This window comes from Rhamphochromis sp. 'chilingali' (assembly GCF_963969265.1).
Source record: "Rhamphochromis sp. 'chilingali' genome assembly, chromosome: 16".
NCBI lineage: Eukaryota > Metazoa > Chordata > Actinopteri > Cichliformes > Cichlidae > Rhamphochromis > Rhamphochromis sp. 'chilingali'.
Window position 1 is genome coordinate 31,902,793 of NC_137943.1, and position 20,717 is coordinate 31,923,509.

Consider the following 20,717-nt stretch of genomic DNA (forward strand, 5'->3'; position numbering starts at 1 on the left):
AAACTAATAAATATATGTACAATATATAATAGTGTATGCATTTCTGGATGTGTATACTAAATATTTTCCTACGTGTGTGTGTGTGTGTGTGTGTATACACATTTTTACAAATTAAATAGTAAAAATAATAATAATAATAATAATAATAATAATAATAAAATATATAAAATATACAGAGTTGAATATGTGCAGAACAAGTGGCATTTATATACAGTGTGGAGTGCATAATGTTGAAGTTCCAGTAGTGAAGCTGAGGTGTCTATGACGTGTTCAGCAGTCTGATGGCCTGATGGAAAAAGCTGTCTCTCAGTCTGCTGGTACGGGACCGGATGCTGCAGAACCTCCTTCCTGATGGAAGCAGTCTGAACAGTTTATGGCTGGGGTGACTGGAGTCCTTGATGATCCTCCCCGCTTTCCTCAGGCAGCGCTTCCTGTAGATGTCTTGGAGGGAGGGAAGCTCACCTCCAATTATCCGTTCAGAGCACCGCACTACTCGCTGGAGAGCTTTGCAGTTGTAGGCGGTGCTGTTGCCATACCAGGTGGTGATGCATCCAGTGAGGATGCTCTCAATGGCACAGTGATAGAAGGTCCTGAGGATGCGGGGGCTCATGCCGAATCTTTTCAGTCTCCTGAGAAAGAAGAGGCGCTGCTGCGCCTTCTTCACTGTTTTGTTTGTGTGTACTGACCACGTAAGATCCTCAGCCAGATGTACTCCAAGGAACCGGAAGCTGCTCACTCTCTCCACAGCAGCGCCGTTGATGGTGATGGGGGTGTGTACTTCTCTGCACCTCCGGAAGTCCACTATCAACTCCTTTGTCTTTGCGACGTTGAGGGTGAGATGGTTGTCTTGACACCAGTGGGTCAGGGCGCTGACCTCCTCCCTGTAAGCCGTCTCATCACCGTTGGTGATAAGACCCACCACTGTAGTGTCGTCCGCAAACTTCACAATGATGTTGGAGCTGTTAGTGGCTGTGCAGTCGTAGGTGTAGAGTGAGTACAGGAGAGGGCTCAGTACACACCCCTGTGGAGCACCAGTGTTCAGTGTGATGGGGGATGAGGTGATGCTGCCCAGTCTGACCACTTGGCGTCTGTCAGACAGGAAGCTAAGGATCCAGCTGCAGAGGGAGCTGCTCAGTCCTAGATCCTGCAGTTTCCTGTCCAGCTTCGAGGGAACGATGGTATTGAATGCTGAGCTGTAATCTACAAACAGCATTCTCACATACGTGTCTCTCTTCTCCAGGTGTGACAGGGCAGTGTGTAGTGTCAGGGCTATGGCATCATCAGTGGACCTGTTGTGGCGGTATGCGAACTGTAGAGGGTCCAGTGAGTCGGGTAGTGCAGAGCAGATGAAGACCCTGACCAGCTTCTCGAAGCATTTGCTTACGAACCAGCACAAGGATAATGTTTACAATGGCACTCGACTAAAGGCTTGATAAACAGGGCGTGAGGTCTTGGCTCGGAGAGAGGAGTAAAAGCAGAGTGACGGGTCCAAGAAAGCAACGGGAGCTGGACTGGTGATTAGGTACCTGCTGGAAGAGAGGAGAGCAGTGTTAAAATGGTAGCCAGTGAGGAGTTCTGGAGAGAGTGGAGGCTATGAATTTCTTTGTCTTACTGTGCAGGTGGGAGATGAAGCGTTGAAGGAGAGGTGTTGTGGTCCAGGTGGGATTAGTGGTGTGTGTCGGCTGTCCTGAGTGTTAAAGGTTTCGTGGTAGTTTGAGGGCAGGCAGGTGAGGCAAGGACATAATTCCAAAAAGCAGGCAGGTGAACCACATTTCCAGGATGAGTTGTTCAGCACTGTGGAATAACCAGGAGCAACTAGAACTAGTAAAGTACTTGAAAATTACTGGTATGACGCGTGAGGCCTGGTTACCAACATAGGGTTGTTGGTGAACTAGCGAGGAAACAGCGTAAGGAAGGAGCTTAAATCTCCAGCCTAATTGACTCAATCAGCTCCAGGTGAGGGAGGCTGTAGGCCCTGCCCATGGCCGGATACCACGGAAGCTCAGACATCCAGATCATGACAGTCAGACTCTCTCTACTAAATATTGGACGTCAGATAGATGTGCAGATCATGTTTATATTGGGTCTGTCGGTCCATGACCAATTCTCTGGACATCTGTAGACATTTGAACTTGGTCCACAATTTTAACGTCCAACCATGACCCAACCTGGACGTCGATGTTCAAAATGTGAACGTCATTTGAACTGGATAATTTCTTTCGGATATCATGTGGATGTTTATGATAAATGCGTTTTATTTACATGATTAATAAATGTGACTTTTTTATTTATAAATATAAACATTGTTGTTATCAACATGATACATATGAATATAGGTTATTTGTAAATAAACAGGATTTATTATGTGTTAGCCTATTGATTTATTCAATAAATGTTTGTTTTGTTTGTCAGTTTACATTTTCCTGATTTTCTTTAATCGATCTAATAATAATTCTTTGTAACCAGGTTAAAAATGTGCTGATATAATAAAACACTGAAATCCATGTTAAAATATAAAATAATAATGGTTCAAGTCTTTAGAAAAATTCTGATATTCCTTCTAAAAGGAGTACAATGTGTTTTATATGTTTGAAAGAGCATTTGCATTATATATGGTTCTGTCCTGGTTCTGGGCCTTTTGATCCAGCATTTTAAGTTTTATGCCTTTTTGTATTATGTTCCCCAGGTTTTCTTACTTAGTTCTTATCTGTTTAGGTTCCTTCCATGTCTGTGCCTTCCCCACTATGGTGATTATAGTGTCGTGTCTTCAGTGTTTGAGTCTGTCATATCCCCTGTGTTTAAGTCTCCCTCATCCTTTATGTGTCTCAGTGATGGCTTTGTCTCTCTTCGTGTCTCTCTTACTCAGTTTGTGTTTTGTCTCCTCTTCTTGTTTACAGGTTACCCTTTGTGCGTCATTCCATCTGTCATGTGTGTTAATTTCGCCTTGCAATCATCTACATGCTCAGTCGTGTCTATGCCTATCTGAGCCAGCCGGCGAGCACTGTGATTGTGACTTTCTGATGACTCCTCGGTGGTTGGATGCGTCAGTGAGAGTGATGAGTACCAGGCTGTGGTTCATTCCTTTGTCACGTAGTGCAAACAGAATCATCTGCAGCTGAAAGTGACCTGACTTGATTGTGGACTTTTAAGGACTATGAAACCATGGACCACTATTTCAATCCAGTGGGACGATGTGGACATTGTGGAGGACTACAAACACAGTGAAGTACACATGGATAACAAACAGGACTGGGTTAAAAACACAACTCCACTCTACAGGAAGGGCCAGAGTTGTCTCTATTTTTTGAGGTGGCTGAGGTCTTTCAACATCTGTCATACAATCCTCAGGATATTTTTACAAATCTTTTGTGGCCAGTGCCATCCTCTATGCTATAGCACGCAAGGGCAGCAGGCTGAGACATGGAAAGTAGGATGAATGCGAAGAACTGTAGGCAATTTAAGTTTAATGGCTAGTGGGTTGATAATAGTTTCAATTTCAAAAGGGCCTATGTATTCAGTTCACAAAAAAAAAAAAAAATAAAATAAAAATAGGCCGGTGGGTGAAAAGAAAAATACGCTTCGGCCTATGCTAATACCCTTCACCTCAGTTGCCCTACAAGATAGGATAATTTTTCTGTCTTATTGGGCAATGAACGTGGTGAGCAGCTGAAAATCAGCAAGCATTACTTCAGGAATCCCCCGCAGCGAATCAACTCCCTGTAGAAGGGCTCAGGTGCTGAAGAAACTGTGTCACAGAATATTGGCTCAACGGTTGCAGCTGCAGACAGCTGCTGGACACACTGTGGATAACTGAGCGGTTACAGGTGACTAAGCGGTGGAGGACCTGGAAAGTGAGGACGAGAATCAAGGGAGTCAGTATGATTAAGCCCCTTGAATGTGTTGAATCTTTCTGATAATCAACACTTGTCTTGCATAACTTTCTGGGATTTCTTCCAATGACCTCTTCAGCCATTATCTTCAGTTTATTTTGACAGGTTTTGACTCAGGTGAGTTCATAGGGTCAGGAATAATGGCTGTTATGCCAGCTTTACAGTGAGAAGCAATTAATACTACTTCAGATTTTTATTCCTTTAAAACAATTTGCACTACCAAATGTAAGGTACAAGTTTTCGTAATTAGGCTATTCTACAACTTTGGACAGTTTGGACCTTCCAAATGACATATAGATAAAAATAATTACTAGATGCATCTTTGTCTAGTTTCCACCAATCACATGTCACAAACCTGTCAAAATGGAAAACAGCACTGTCAAAGTTACACTTTTTTTTTTTAGATCCAAATTATTAAAGCTCAAAACAGCAGCTGGGTATCAACAGGTGTTCACATAAAAGTATGATATAAACATAGATACTGACATAAATATATGGGTCACAAACAATTCGAGTAAATGGATCAACTGCTTAACAGTGTCATTCCCTGTAAATTCCCCTTCCCCTTCCTTTAATTACTGGATTCCACATCATTCCTATCACACCCACAGGCTTTGCCATGAGACTGGGCTAAAAAAAAATATTGAAAGTGTATTTGGTGACACACAAACAGGGTATTTCAAAGTACAGTTCAGTTAGTTTCCACATGCCAGTTGTTGGTGTGGAGAAACGCCCAGAAAAAAAAGAATGGCAACCCGGCCAAAGCAATGGTTTTGACTCGAACAGCGTTTACCCCAAACCTCTATTTATTGACACATTGAATTGAATTATTTAATGGTGTATTTAATCAATTCATTTTTGTCACTTCTATCCCTCCATTCCTCGATATGTACACAGGCATTTTTTAAACAGATATTCTCTAGTGTATTTTTGAGAAATTCTTTTTGCATCAAGACAAAAAGTATCTCAAGCACTGTTCAAAGAGAACCTTTAGCCAAGTCAAAGCCCACAAATAACAAAAAAAGTCAGAAAAAAGTTATTTAGTTTTTTTGTCCACAAGTAAACATAGAAATTGAGCTTCTGAAAACCTTTTGAAAATAAAGTTTTGTCAGACGCTGAGTTTCCAAAGATCCAAACACTTTGTTTTACCATCAACATTTTCTAAAAATTAAACTTAGCATGCAGTATGGTTTCCTATATGCATTTTCAACTGTACTGAAGAGCTAAATTTTTTCCCACAGGTGCTACAACAATGTGGTTTCTAACCTGTATGAATTCGCACGTGTCTATTCAGATGCCCCTTCTGCGAAAAGCTTTTCCCACAGGTGTCACAAGAATGCGGCTTCTCACCTGTGTGAATTTTCATGTGTTCATTTAAATATGCTTTTATAGTAAATCTTTTCCCACAGGTGCTACAAGAATGCGGCTTCTCACCTGCGTGAATTCTCGCATGTTCATTTAAATATTTTTTTCGAGTAAATCTTTTCCTAGAAGTGCTACAAGAATGCGACTTCTCACCTGTATGAATTTGTATGTGTCTAGTCAGGTGTGACTTCCGACTAAATCTTTTCCCACAGGTGCTACAAGAATGCGGCTTCTCACTTGTGTGAATTTTCATGTGTATTTTCAGATTTGTTACGACATTAAATCTTTCCCCACATATGCTACAAAAATATGGCTTCTCACTTGTGTGAATTCGCATGTGACTATTCAACTGCCCCTTCTGAATAAAGCTTTTCCCACAAGTGGTACAACAATGCGGCTTCTCACCTGTATGAATTTGTATGTGTCTAGTCAGGTGTGACTTCCGACCAAATCTTTTCCCACAGGTGCTACAAGAATGCGGCTTCTCACTTGTGTGAATTTTCATGTGTATTTTCAGATTTGTTACTACATTAAATCTTTCCCCACATATGCTACAAAAATATGGCTTCTCACTTGTGTGAATTCGCATGTGACTATTCAACTGCCCCTTCTGAATAAAGCTTTTCCCACAAGTGGTACAACAATGCGGCTTCTCACCTGTATGAATTTGTATGTGTCTAGTCAGGTGTGCCTTCCGACTAAATCTTTTCCCACAGGTGCTACAAGAATGCGGCTTCTCACTTGTGTGACTTTTCATGTGTATTTTCAGATTTGTTACTACATTAAATCTTTCCCCACATATGCTACAAAAATATGGCTTCTCACCTGTGTGAATTCGCATGTGACTATTCAACTGCCCCTTCTGACTAAAGCTTTTCCCACAAGTGGTACAACAATGCGGCTTCTCACCTGTGTGAATTTTCATGTGTTCAGTTAAATATGTCTTTAGAGTAAATCTTTTCCCACAGGTGCTACAACAATGTGGTTTCTCACCTGTATGAATTCGCATGTGACTATTCAACTGCCCCTTCTGACTAAAGCTTTTCCCACAAGTGGTACAACAATGTGACTTCTCACTTGTGTGAATTTTCATGTGGGTTTCCAAACTTGATTTTACATTATAACGTTTCCCACAAGTGATACAGGAATATCGTTTTTCACCTGTATGATATTCCATGTGCATTTTCAAATGTTCCTTCCGATTAAATCTTTTCCCACAGGTGCTACAAGAATGCAACTTCTCACCTGTGTGAATTTGCATGTGTCTAGTCAAGTGCGACTTCCGATGAAATCTTTTCCCACAGGTGCTACAACAATGTGGCTTCTCACCTGTGTGAATTTTCATATGTCGATTCAAGTTTTTTGCAGTATAAAATTTTTTCCCACAGGTGCCACATAAATATACTGTCTTGGAATTTTGAACTGGCAGCTCTGATACGATTTCCTCCAACTTATTTCTGTGTAAGTTATCAGCCTTGCTTTCATCCTGATCTGTGTCAGGAGAGTTGTGAGAAAGGAGCTGGTCACTACTTAGGTCTGGTTCACCCTGGTCACTTTCTTTACGAGCAGGAAAAGTTTGAGTCTCTTGCTTTCGTACAAACGGTTTTCCCTCTTCAGTAGTACTGAGTTCCTCCTGTTCCCCTTTAATCTGCAAAAGATCCTCCTGTTCTTTACAGTCATGTTGTGGAAAATCTGAAGGGACAAAAAAACAAAACATATATTTTAGAAATTACAAGGTAACCTTAGCCATTAGCAGGTCTCCACATGGTAAGCATGTCGCTCAGATAAGCCAATAAAAGGCATGTTGGGGGAGAAGTTGTTTTGCTGACTCAGTGAAACCATTTTGGCTGCTCATTTACAAACTATGATAAACACTCTTCTTCTGTGATCGATTTAAGTTTGGAATCGTACATTTCAGAAAAAAGAACATAAATATTTAACAATATTTATCCCAAACCGGAATCTCGTGAAGTAATTTTTTTCCATTCCATGCTGCAAGGGAAACCTGGAATTCTTTAAACTGACTGAAAAAAATAAAATGAAAATCGATGAGGTGGAAACTTTAAACTCAAACACTTCACTTCTTGCTTTCTGCTCAGTTTTTGTATCATTTAATGGAGGAAATCTAATTTATGAAAATAAAAACAATCAAACATTAGGGGCAGTTTCAAAACAACACAAAAATTCAGCTATAACAAAAACTGTGAGATTCTCATAAATATTACTCTGACTAATAATTCCAGGGTTTTGTTGTCTTCTAAATGTGATAGTGGCTTTTCCAGCTCTTTTAGTTTAATTATTAGGGGCGATCGTGGCTCAAGAGCTGGGAGTTTGCCTTGCAATCGGAAGGTTGCCGGTTCGAGCCCTGGCTTGGACAGTCTCGGTCGTTGTGTCCTTGGGCAAGACACTTCACCCGTTGCCTACTGGTGGTGGTCAGAGGGCCCGGTGGCGCCAGTGTCCGGCAGCCTCGGCTCTGTCAGTGCGCCCCAGGGTGGCTGTGGCTACAATGTAGCTGCCATCACCAGTGTGTGTGTGAATGGGTGGATGACTGGATATGTAAAGTGCTTTGGGGTCCTTAGGGACTAGTAAAGTGCTATATAAATGCAGGCCATTTACCATTTATTAAGAGAAACATTAATAAAACTCTTCAATTTAACCAGTTTGCCTCCCCACCTCCTTTTTTCAACCCGGACACTTTTTGTTACTTTCCCTCATCTCCCGGACCTTTTAGGGAAACGTAACACAGGGTGTTGTGCGATTGTTGTGGTTTCTTTCTAATATTGTAGAGTCTTTACCTTACAGTATAAAGCCTTCAGGACACCGTTGTTGGGATTATTTCCCTATATGAATAAAACATATTGGGAATGAGTGAAAAAGGTCGTGTTACACAAGCTAAAGAATTATTTATCCACAAATCATAGTGGGAGTTGATTAAAAAGGATATGGGACACTTTTCTGTAATAATGCCATATGACTGCACACAAGCAAATGCAGAACTTACCGCCACATAAAATCCTTCCTAACTATTAGGGTTGTGTGACTGAACGCATATATAGACTATCGACGATAGGCTGAGCCCATAGGAGATTGTTTTTACACGGGCTATTTATTTATTTATTTATTTGCCCACGAGTACGTTTGCTATTAATGATGGAGCTAATAGAAGGAGTCAAAAAATAATAAATAAATAAATAGTGCTGTTTTAACAGCACCCCCTTTCATCTTCAAATAAATGCACCCTCCTCAGAGTGCGCCCAAGTGCTTGTTGATAGAGCTGTAGAAGCTGGTGATAGCCGAGCATACTGAGCAGGATGGTGGACACGTACGTTCTCATGTAAGTTAGTCGTGTTTAAGCACTTTGCTCGCACGACACGTCTCCACAAGCGGCACACGGCTTTGGTTACATCCTTAGTTTTACCTCTCATCTTGTTTAAAGCCTTTATATTTTTCTAGTTCTGTCAAAATCCCTGAAATGTCTCTGTCAACGCATTTCGGGCAGTTTGTCCAAAGTTTGTTCATTTTGTACTCCAGATGGGTTGAGCGAGTTAAAAGTTTTAATTGGTGGCACACCAAAAACTAGAGATGGCACGATACCACTTTTTTATGTCCGATACCGATATCATAAATTTGGATATCTGCCGATACCGATATGAATCCGATATAGTGTTTTTTAATCAACAAAACTGTTTTTTAAAATATCTTGCTGCATTTTGTATAAGTTCATACTCAAGTTTAAAACAACAACTACACTAAAGCTATTCTGTTATACCTGTATGCAAAAAAAAAAAAATTTCATAGTTCAGCAATACTGATCAATCTAATATACTCAAACCTACACCATCCTCCCTATTCTGGTATTTTAAAGAGTACTTAGCGTAAATGTTAAGCAACCTAACTAATAGGGTTCCAACTAGGGCTGCCACAAATGATTATTTTGATAGTCGACTAGTCACCGATTATTTTTGCGATTAGTTGACTAATCAGATCATAATCCATTGGACGTAAAACCTACAGCTTATTGCACCAGCATCCAGCTGCTCTTATATAACTATCATTAGTTTACAGCTTGAAGTGTTTAAGGTATGTGCTAACTAAAAATAAAGACAAGATGATAGTTTATTAAATTTTAATGACATCTGCAGATTGTTTCGGTGAAGTTTAATAAACTCAGCCGTCTGCTCCTTGCTATCTAAAATATAACGGGACACCGGAGTATATTCTGGAGCATCTCACACTTCTGATAATCAGCTGTCTGCTTGACGTTTATTCAGCTGCGTAAGAACTATAACTTTAATCTCAGCCAAACCGATTTACTCAGGAACAAATAAAATACTAAAAAAAAGCCAAACAATAACATTTTTAAGTTATCTAAGTGACTTATATATATGTTTAACCTGAGTAGCCAAAGACGGCGGACGGGTTTGAAAATGATTTGCCGGGAGTCCGGTGTTCTCACGGCTCTAGTGAGCCTTGCTCCCGGCTAACTAACGAGCTAGTGGGTAACAAACGTCTCCGAAAACGTCGGAGCGCTTTTGAAAATATGTGGTGTCTTGATAAACTAAGCAGATATTTGAGGTTTACACAGCTACATTCTCGCCTGAAAATATGTTAAACGTTTATTTTGTGACCCAGAAAGAATAATACGAGTAATATTAAAACTAACTAGCTGCCGCCATTGTTGACAACTGCGCTGGGCTGTGCTATGAATTATGGGACACAGCTTCTTCTTCTTCTTCGGGGTTTAACGGCAGCTGGCATCCTTGTCCATGCAGTGCTGCCATCTTCAGTTTCAGTCTGTTATGACACTCTTAAATCCTACTACTCATTCCTGCGTCTTTTGTGATCTTACAAAGCTTCAAACGACGCGTCGACTAATAAATCAGTCGTCGACGATTTAAATAGTCGACGTAATCGTGACTAGTCGACTAATCGTGGCAGCCCTAGTTCCAACTCCCAGCAACAACAAAAATTAATAAATAAAAAATAGGGAACCACCCCTCACGCTCCACCTCATGATGCTTAATCGACGTAATCAACCTTAATTTGATGCAGTGTGAAAAAAAAAATGCACAGAAATCAATTATCTTTCAATATATTAAAATATTAAATAGATTCAACATCTTTCTTCAACAAAATTGCAGACTGCACAGATGGTACCTTCCCAAAGGAAAAAGTACTATAGCTTACATATTTGTACTATAGCTTATATATTAGTTAGGTATATATATATTAGACTTAATAGTTACTATATACAGTAATGGACTTCTATTCATTTTACATCAAATTAAAACTTTGGGTGTCAGATAATTATTTATTAAAAGCTAGACATTTTAAATGAGAATAAGAAAGAAAAGTATGTCTTTGTGCCCCCTTTTCCCTGTTAATGCCCTATCGGCCCCCCTGGCTAAACTTTGCTAGATCCGCCCCTGCACAGTTACAGCCGTCAGCTACGTAGAAAAAGATCCTGGTGTAGAAATTAATATTAAATAAATTCTAACAACAGCTTATCAAGCTTAAATGTGCTGCTGTTTTTTATCCACTGGTTTCCTCTTTCTGGTGCAAAGTGGGCCAAAAACAAACAAGAGAGACAGACTCGCGACAGAAAAGACTCGTGACAATATGAATGGCAAAAATGTATATGCAGGAATAATTAAAAAGTTGATGTGTCAACTCATTGTAGGGAGTCTTCCTCTCTCTTGTACTCAACTTAATTATTTCCAACATAGGACAGTCCTGACAAGGGCGACACTGTGAGGGCTACACATTTTGGCTCTTAGAATATTACATCATGTTTCCTTATTGCAGTTGGACCTTAGATTCTCCATGTGTCTCTATAACATACCTCTGAGGTCTGATAAGGATCCAACAGGAGTTAGATTTCTTAACACAAAACTGAGTCTGTCTAAAGTTTTGCATACCTATTCTTTCCAACTTTACTTCAGGGTTCCACATGATGTCTAGCTCCTGCCCAGTCCAGACGATGACATCTTTGGTTTTTGGCTTCAGTGAAAGCTGCTCTTCTTCCTGATTGAGGGAGATTTCCTCCTGTTCCTCTTTAGTTTCTGGAAGATCTGGGTCCTCCTGGTTGAGACTGGAGTTCCTCTCCTGGCTACAGTTTTCCTTACAATCATGTTGCTGTGGGAGGTCTTGACGGACACAACACACAAGAAAAAATTAACACTGTGAGCAGGTCTCTCAGATATGTGAGCGATATTTAAATATTCTCTCTCATGCAGTGAACAGCAAAGAATTCTGTTTACATACAGAAAGTCATAATTTATGAGGCGTACAGCTCGCTACTCCAACTTGGTCCTTGTGGGTATTTATAAAACATTCTGCGTACAGTTCTGGGTCAACTTGACTTAAATCTATATGGAGGAAATTTTTGTTTTTTATTAAACAACAGAAGATTTTAAACCCAGTTTTTATTTTACTGTGCTAACAGAAAACACGTCTTAGGTGAGGTAGTATGCCAGGTGGTAATGCATGTGTCATTGTGAGCTCTCTTCCTGAGGAGTCAACTCTGATATCATCGCCTGATGTTTTAATATGAGTCTTATTCATTTCTGTATTATGAAATCTGTATATTACAGTTTTACATACCTGTTGTGGTCAGCTCTACTCCAGGTTTACACAACAAATCCAGCTGTTCTCCGGTCCACACATCAATTTCTTCAGCCTCCTGCTTCAGTTCAAGCGGCTCTCCTTCCTCACTGCTGCAGATTTCCTCCTGTACCTCTTTAGTCTGTGGAGGCTCTGGGTCCTGCTGGTGGAGACTGGAGCTCCTCTCCTGGTCAAAGACCTGCTGATCACCTTCGTGTTCAGCAAAGGGACAGAAGAAATCAGTAACTAATGTGATCACAAGAAAGATCAAGAACTAAGTTGAGAACTAAGCTTATGGTTTCACGGCCTCTTGCGTTCTTGCAGATGTTGCCACAGAAACATTCACTCCTGGCCATTTTTTCACTGGGCGACACTGATAACCTTAAAGCCGTCTGGGGTCTAATTTTTAAAAGTGACCGCCAGTGATCGTCACAAAATGTGCAAACAAACAAAATACACAAATGAACAGCAGCATGATCTGAATATGATCATGAAAGCTATTGACCAAGCATCATTTAGGCCGCCTGGTAATTTTTGGTCATTTTGGCTGTAAACTGGCCAGAAATCAAACTAAAAGTGAATACTTTTGCCCCCTGGCACTCATTTTACATTATTGTATTGTTATGGCAATGAAACAACAGTTTAAAGTGAAAAAAAAAAGGACTGTTTTTTTCAGATTTATAGTTAAGTGGAAACTGATATTGTTAGGTTTTGTATTGTTGATTGTCATTTATGCTTAGAAATATCTACTTATATATGCTTAGAGTTTTATAATTGTGTGGATGCCTTAATAGGCATCCACACTATTGAGTTCCTGTTTCTCTTTATTCTTTATTATTCCGGGTGTTTCCGTACACTTTTTGCCGTGGATCTACTTCCACAATTTTTGTGCTATTTTCACCGTTCAAACTCTAAACTGTTCTGCTCTTTCTGCTAATGCCGGCTATGACTTTTGGTGTTTATTACTATTATACTTTTTAAAATATTACACTTTTTTCCTTTAATTTGTCCCATTGAAATGAATGGGAAACTTCCACAATTCTGCTAAAACTTTCTTGTCTTTGAAACTTAACTACTGCCTCATACTTTCACCTAGAAACTTCATTCAAACTTTAAAATGTTCTCAAATGATTTGGCTATTCCTGTATGATTCAGCTTTTTCAGATCTTCTACCGTTTTAATCTTATCCCTCTTTGAGTTTTCAGTTGCAAAATTGTGATTTTTCAGAAAATACATGCGTTGCTATGGTTGCTATGCAATTAACTCAGAGGGGACAGTGAAACTGTTTGAATTTTCTCTTCATGTCCAAACAACTTCTTGCTACTCGCTCAATTTCCACTCAAGCCCCACAAATTATACACCAAAACGTAGGTATTTTTGCTGGCTTTCAGAAAATGTCACTATCATTGTTGTGGGACTCATAGATATTTTGCAAATCTCCTCAGAGTAACACAAAGTCAGAAAACTCTCCATATAAACTCAATGGAGAGTTTGTTCAAAATCACCGCTGGATTTCTCTAATGAGAGGCATTTTCAAATTGTCATATCTCCTTAACGAAGCGAAGTTAAGACATGAGGCTTGTCCCCGTATATGTTCAGACACTCCTGACGCTCACAATTCAAGAATTTCTTTCTCACCTATTACCGTTCTGAAATGAGTTGGACTTGTTTGAGGGTAGGAAATTTGTCCCTCGCTCAGATTTCATCAGATTTCAATCTCTGGAAATGAACCACTTTTTTCTCTCGTCATATCTTTTTGATGGATTTCCACAGAGCCCTGAAAATTTCCATGACTGTTCACCAAAGCCTGCTGTTTCTTACGGTGAAAGAATGATTTTGATGCTCCATATAGATTTAGAGTTACCAAAGGTTGTTTGAGCGCAAGTCAAGGCAGTTTTTGCTTCGCCTCTACTCAGTTACAGTGTATTACAAGTCATATATCTTTAAGAATTTATGTTTTATCTCTGAATTATGAAGACCTGAAGATTCCCCCATCTCTTCTGAATAAAACGATGCCTGAATGACCGTTCTAGCCTCTACGGTTAGGAAATTATGGCCATTTGTTCGAGGGGAATCCTGAATGTCAGAAATACACTGAAGAAAACTCACACCTCTCTCTGTGTCTGTGTGTGTAAGGGCTGACTACAGCAGGTGCAGCTAATTTAACTGACCTACATATACCAAGCCTTCCCTTTACTGTCTGTGTATGTGTGTCTGTGTATCAATATTTCTCCTATGTTTAGGTATTACTCCTCAATCATAGTATTTCTGCTAAAGCAAAGTACTTCTACTACATCTAAGTACTTTTGCCAAATCATAGTATTTCTGCCAATTCATAGTATTTTTGCAAAATCATGGTATTTGTGCAAAATCATGGTTTTGGGGCCAAATATTTCTGTTATTTTATAATATATGTGCTGAATATATTATATGTGCCAAATCATAGTATTTATCCCAAATTATAGTATTTATGCCAAATTACAGTATTTCTGCTAAAACGCAGAAATAGTACCTTTTAGCAGGAATTTCTACCAAAAGATAGTACTTCTGCTAAATCAGAGTATTTCTGCTAAACCAGAGTATTCCTGCCAAATCATAGTATTTGTACTGAAACATGGTACTTCTGCCCAATCATAGTATTTATACCCAATCATAGTATTTCTGCTAAATCATAGCATTTGTGCCAAATCATGGTATTTGTGCAAAAACATAGTATGTCTGCAAAACCATAGTATATCTCTTATGTTATAGTATTACTACTAAGGCATAGTATTTCTGCCAAATCATAGTATGTGTGCCAAATCGCAGTATTTATACCAAATCACAGTATTTGTGGTAAAACATAGTATTTCTGCCATATTGTGGTATTTGTGCAAGAACATTGAACTGTTATGTTATAGTATTACTACTAAGTCATAGTATTTCTGCATTGTTATAGTATTTGTACTAAAACGTAGTATCTCTGCCAAGTCATAGAATTACTGCAATTTCATAGTTTTTTTTTAGGAAATCTGTTATGTTATAGTATTACTACTAAGTCATAGTATTTCTGCCAAATCACAGTATTTGTGCCAAAGCATCGTATTTGTATGGAGTCATAGTATTTCTTCTAAATCATAGTATTTCAATCAAATCTCAGTAGTTGTTGTTAAAACGCAGTATTATTGCCAAATCATAGTATTTGTACCCAATCATAGTATTTCTGCTAAATCATAGCATTTGTGCCAAATCATGGTATTTGTGCAAAATCATAGTATGTCTGCAAAACCATAGTATATCTTTTATGTCATAGTATTACTACTAAGGCATAGTATTTCTGCCAAATCATAGTATTTGTACTAAATCATAGTACTTGTGCCAAATCATAGTATTTGTTGAACATCATAGTATTGGAACCAAAACATAGTATTTGTCCCAAAGCATCATATTTGTATGGAGTAATAGTATTTCTTCTAAATCATAGTATTTCAATCAAATCTCAGTAGTTGTGTTAAAATGCAGTATTATTGCCAAATCATAGTATTTGTACCCAATCATAGTATTTTTGCCAAATTGTGGTATTTGTGCCCAATTAATAATTCTGTTATGTTATAGTATTACTACTAAGTCGTAGAATATCTGTTATGTTATAGTGTATCTGCGGAATATAGTATGTGTGCCAAATCGTAGTATTTACACCAAATCACAGTATTTTTGCTAAAACATAGTATTTCTGCCATATTGTGGTATTTGTGCAAGAACATTGAACTGTTATGTTATAGTATTACTACTAAGTCATAGTATTTCTGCGTTGTTATAGTATTTGTGCTAAAACGTAGTATCTCTGCCAAGTCATAGAATTAATGCAATTTCATAGTTTTTTTTTAGGAAATCTGTTATGTTATAGTATTACTACTAAGTCATAGTATTTCTGCCAAATCATAGTATTTGTACTAAATCATAGTACTTGTGCCAAATCATAGTATTTGTTGCACATCATAGTATTAGAACCAAAACATAGTATTTGTCCCAAAGTATCGTATTTGTATGGAGTAATAGTATTTCTTCTAAATCATAGTATTTCAATTAAATCTCAGTAGTTGTGTTAAAATGCAGTATTATTGCCAAATCATAGTATTTGTACCCAATCATAGTATTTTTGCCAAATCGTGGTATTTGTGCCCAAATAATAATTCTGTTATGTTATAGTATTACTACTAAGTTGTAGCATATCTGTTATGTTATAGTGTATCTGCGGAATATAGTATGTGTGCCAAATCATAGTATTTATACCAAATCACAGTATTTGTGCTAAAACATAGTATTTCTGCCATATTGTGGTATTTGTGCAAGAACATTGAACTGTTATGTTATAGTATTACTACTAAGTCATAGTATTTCTGCGTTGTTATAGTATTTGTGCTAAAACGTAGTATCTCTGCCAAGTCATAGAATTACTGCAATTTAATAGTTTTTTTTAGGAAATCTGTTATGTTATAGTATTACTACTCAGTCATAGTATTTCTGCCAAATCATAGTATTCGTGTGAATTTGTATACTGTAATATCACTGTATTATGTAGTGGCTAAGTAGGGGCTGTTTACTAAGTGCATCAGTGTAAATAGGTCATCTCTTGTGTTGGAGTGCCCTCTTGTGGCGCCTTTTGGGTACTGCCTTAGTAAACGGGAACCCTGTAAAAAGTGGCATCAGACTGATTTGTAGTGGAGGAATTTGTTACCAGTTTTCTTAATCTTTAATCTGTATGCATGTTGTAATGCATACCCTGTTCTTAATCATAGAAACCACACCATATCACCTCTCCACATCCTCCTACTGTATGCCATACCTCCCTGTACCATCCATCTGACCGCAATAAACTCCACCTGTGGTAATCTAATCCCTGGATGTCAGCCTCTCCTTCTGACCGAGGATAGTTATAGTATTTGAGCCAAATCATAGTATTTGTGCTAAAACATAGTATTTCTTCCAAATCATAGTATTTGTGCCAAAGTATAGTATTTCTTCCAAATCATAGTATAACTGCACAATAAAGGTTCTTGAGCCACATCAGTGTTTGTGCCAAATCTTAGTATTTCTTCTAAATCCTAGTAATTCTGCTCAATGATAGAATTTCTGCTATGCTTTAGTACTTTTTTCCTAGATTGTAGTACTTCTGCTAAGTCAAAGTATTTCATGTAAATCATAGTATTTCTACCAAGTCCCAATGTTTCTGCTAAATCATAAATAATGTTTTAGTACAAATTGTATGATTTGGTGGAACTTTCTGTGTTCCAGCACAAATGCTATGATTTGGCAGGAAAAAAATATTATTTAGTATAAATACTAAGTTTTAGCAGAAATGCTATGTTTAAACTTTAAAAAATTCTGCTATTTCTGATGATGTGTGTTATGACTTTTGACCATTGAAATGAATGGAACACATTATCAATGTGGTCACTGATTTTGCATGATGGGCTGAGCTGTGCTTTACCTCAGTGAGATAAGCATCCGTTCTCAGACTGGGAGGCCTGGTTTCAAATCCAGCTTATGGCAACATTTCTTTCACTTAACAGTTAAACTTTTTTAAAACTCTTTTCAACACAAATTTCATTTTATTCACCCCTTTTCAGCAAAATTTTCAGTTTTTTTAACCCCTTTTCAGCACAAATCCAAACTTTATCAGCTCTTTTTCAGCAAAAACCTCTTTTCAGCAGAATTCTGCTCATTCAACTCTTTTCAGCAAAATTTTCAGTTTTTTCTGCTGTTTTCAGAAAAAAAACTCTTTTCAGCAGAATTCTGCTCATTCACCTCTTTTCAGCAGAAATTCTGCTGATGGAACTCTTTTCAGCAGAATTTTCACCCCTTTTTTTTTGCCCAAATTCTGCTAGCACAATTGTCAATCTCTCCACCTTTTCTTTGTGAGAAAGTGTTTGGCTCAGTGAGCTAAATAGCTGCCCTTTGATCAGGAGGGCCAGGTTCGAATCCTGCTCAGGGCATCTTTTTTTTTTTTTTTTTTTTCAACTTTTTCAGCTTTTTTCAGCAGATATCTTCAGCCGTTAAGGCATCCACACTGCATTTTCGCAGGAAATGCAAATTTTTCTAGTTAGTTTTAGATTGGTAGAGGTTTGATCCTTAATAGTCTGCATTCCAGAGCACTCTGGGAGCATGGGAGAGGTCGTACCTTCTCTTATTGTTTTATGGTAGGATAAACGTGGCTATATCTGTTTTAGGCTAAGTGCCTTTTGTTTAGATGAACTGCTGGACTTCCAGACCAGCAGGTTTAGGGAAGTCATTTATGGGGTCTCACACTCTCTCTCTCACACACACACACACACACACACACACACACACACACACACACACACACACACACACACACACACACACACACACACACACACACACACGCAAACTTGGTCCTTGTGGGTATTTTTCTACATTCTGCGTACAGTTCTGGGTCAACTTGACTTAAATCTATATGGAGGAAATTTTTGTTTTTTATTAAACAACAGAAGATTTTAAACCCAGTTTTTATTTTACTGTGCTAACAGAAAACACGTCTTAGGTGAGGTGGTATGCCAGGTGGTAATGCATGTGTCATTGTGAGCTCTCTTCCTGAGGAGTCAACTCTGATATCATTGCCTGATGTTTTAATATGAGTCTTATTCATTTCTGTATTATGAAATCTGTATATTACAGTTTTACATACCTGTTGTGGTCAGCTCTACTCCAGGTTTACACAACAAATCCAGCTGTTCTCCGGTCCACACATCAATTTCTTCAGCCTCCTGCTTCTGTTCAAGCGGCTCTCCTTCCTCACTGCTGCACATTTCCTCCTCCTGTACCTCTTTAGTCTGTGGAGGCTCTGGGCCCTGCTGGTGGAGACTGGAGCTCCTCTCCTGGTCAAAGACCTGCTGATCACCTTCGTGTTCAGCAAAGGGACAGAAGAAATCAGTAACTAATGTGATCACAAGAAAGATCAAGAACAATTAAAAGGGAGTTGAGAACTAAGCTTATGGTTTCACGGCCTCTTGCGTTCTTGCAGATGTTGCCACAGAAACATTCACTCCTGGCCATTTTTTCACTGGGCGACACTGATAACCTTAAAGCCGTCTGGGGTCTAATTTTTAAAAGTGACCGCCAGTGATCGTCACAAAATGTGCAAACAAACAAAATACACAAATGAACAGCAGCATGATCTGAATATGATCATGAAAGCTATTGACCAAGCATCATTTAGGCCGCCTGGTAATTTTTGGTCATTTTGGCTGTAAACGGGCCAGAAATCAAACTAAAAGTGAATACTTTTGCCCCCTGGCACTCATTTTACATTATTGTATTGTTATGGCAATGAAACAACAGTTTAAAGTGAAAAAAAAAGGACTGTTTTTTTTTTCAGATTTATAGTTAAGTGGAAACTGATATTGTTAGGTTTTGTATTGTTGATTGTCATTTATGCTTAGAAATATCTACTTATATATGCTTAGAGTTTTATAATTAGTTTTAGATTGGTAGAGGTTTGATCCTTAATAGTCTGCATTCCAGAACACTCTGGGAGCATGGGAGAGGTCGTACCTTCTCTTATTGTTTTATGGTAGGATAAACGTGGCTATATCTGTTTTAGGCTAAGTGCCTTTTGTTTAGATGAACGAGAATCTCGCGCACGAGAAACATGAAGAACTTTGGCTACTTCGTGTCTTGCTTTGCTGTGTAATTATATTGTCTTAAACGTTCCAGCGAATAGGTTCAAGCTACAAACCTAATATTAATTCAACAGGAACAAACGTAACACAACATCAACTATACTAAATATGTACAATAAAGTTTTTGAGCAATGGCCACTCAGTTTTTTAAATTTCGAGGCCTTTTTGGAGCGTTGCCACTTTTCCATACATGTGATTGGACCGTCACTGCTCGTGTTTTCTAATAATGCACCGTAAAGTTTCGTAAAGCTCTTCTTCGTGTCTTTCAGTAACCGTTTGAAATGTCTCTCTTGCCCAAATGGTCGAGGGATTACGTTAGTGAATCTTGGTTCTTCAGACAGCAGTAGCTTGCGAACGGTTTGTGCTACCGTAATACACCAAATATCCCCGTAAAACTCAGCCTCTCTTCTTTCAGTAACCCTGTAATTTCTTTTTCTAGCTTAAATAGTCGATAAGTTACGGTAGTGTGAAGCGCACATGGTAAAATCTAAGCAGAGTTGGGTTCCCGCGAGGATCCCGCAACCCCCATTCCTCCACAAATTTACACACCTGTATTGTGCGACTTTATCCCGGGTCTGATATCCAGCGGTCTTAGCTGACGGATCTCCTCCTCATACCGGACGATCGTTTTTTCAAACTCTGAGAAGATTTGTTCTGCGGCAGCAGTTAATCTCTCCTTGATAACCTCTCGCAGATACTGGACTGAAGACATTATTGCGACAACAACTGATACATTCAAATCAAAGTCTTCAAATATAACTCGCGATGCAAGCGCTCAGTGACGTCATTTCCGCTATTCTTCTTCGATCTTAAGCTGGAAGTATCAAAGGCGTAATACTGCCCTCATCAGGTCAGTCTAACAAAAAATCAAGTCCTGACATAAAGTCTGGTACTTTGGAGAAACCTGGATAAAGAATTTATCATTTAACATTAAAATTTAGATCAAAGCTCAAAACATTATGAAAGCTTCGTGAATTAGAGTGTTTTCTGTTTCTTTGAAACACAGACAATAGTACATTTAATAAACAGAAAAGGGTCGATTTCATTTTAATGAACTCAGCAGTGTCTCCAGCGTTGTAACGAGAAAGTCCAGCATAAAGCAGCTGAGTGAATGTGGTCTGGACTCTCTGGAGGAGAGTCATGGTTTCAGAGACGCTGTAGAAGGACAAAATACCTG

General features: G+C 38.6%; 1 protein-coding gene across 3 annotated transcripts; it reads right to left on the reverse strand.

The window, feature by feature from the left end:
• Positions 1-752: 752 nt before the first annotated feature.
• LOC308383500 (uncharacterized protein) lies at positions 753-20,365 on the reverse strand. 3 transcript variants are annotated; one of them, XR_013969157.1, is made up of 6 exons: positions 20,090-20,365; positions 18,547-18,759; positions 11,859-12,068; positions 11,174-11,401; positions 1,613-6,947; positions 755-1,529 (listed from the first exon to the last, which is right to left on the reverse strand). XR_013969157.1 is itself a non-coding variant. In XM_080861510.1 (5 exons), the coding sequence occupies exons 1-5, from the start codon at positions 20,250-20,252 to the stop codon at positions 5,152-5,154; spliced, it is 2,610 nt and encodes an 869-aa protein (XP_080717636.1). In that variant the 5' UTR covers positions 20,253-20,365; the 3' UTR covers positions 753-5,151. The 3 variants fall into 3 exon arrangements, 2 of the variants coding, with proteins under 2 accessions (XP_080717636.1, XP_080717637.1); XM_080861510.1 differs by having other exon boundaries at positions 753-6,947; XM_080861511.1 differs by lacking the exons at positions 755-1,529; positions 1,613-6,947 and adding an exon at positions 8,073-8,095 and having other exon boundaries at positions 20,090-20,354.
• Between the last annotated feature and the right edge of the window lie 352 nt (positions 20,366-20,717).

What these genes read in the sequence shown, in the direction of transcription:
- LOC308383500 (XM_080861510.1), bottom strand. Translation starts at nt 20,252, where the DNA reads ATGTCTTCAGTCCAGTATCTGCGAGAGGTTATCAAGGAGAGATTAACT. An exon ending in GATAAAGTCGCACAATACAG is followed by an intron (nt 18,760 to 20,089) that starts GTGTGTAAATTT and finishes CTGAACACGAAG; the next exon opens with GTGATCAGCAGGTCTTTGAC. An exon ending in AGTAAAGTTGGAAAGAATAG is followed by an intron (nt 6,948 to 11,173) that starts GTATGCAAAACT and finishes TTGTCCCTTCAG; the next exon opens with ATTTTCCACAACATGACTGT.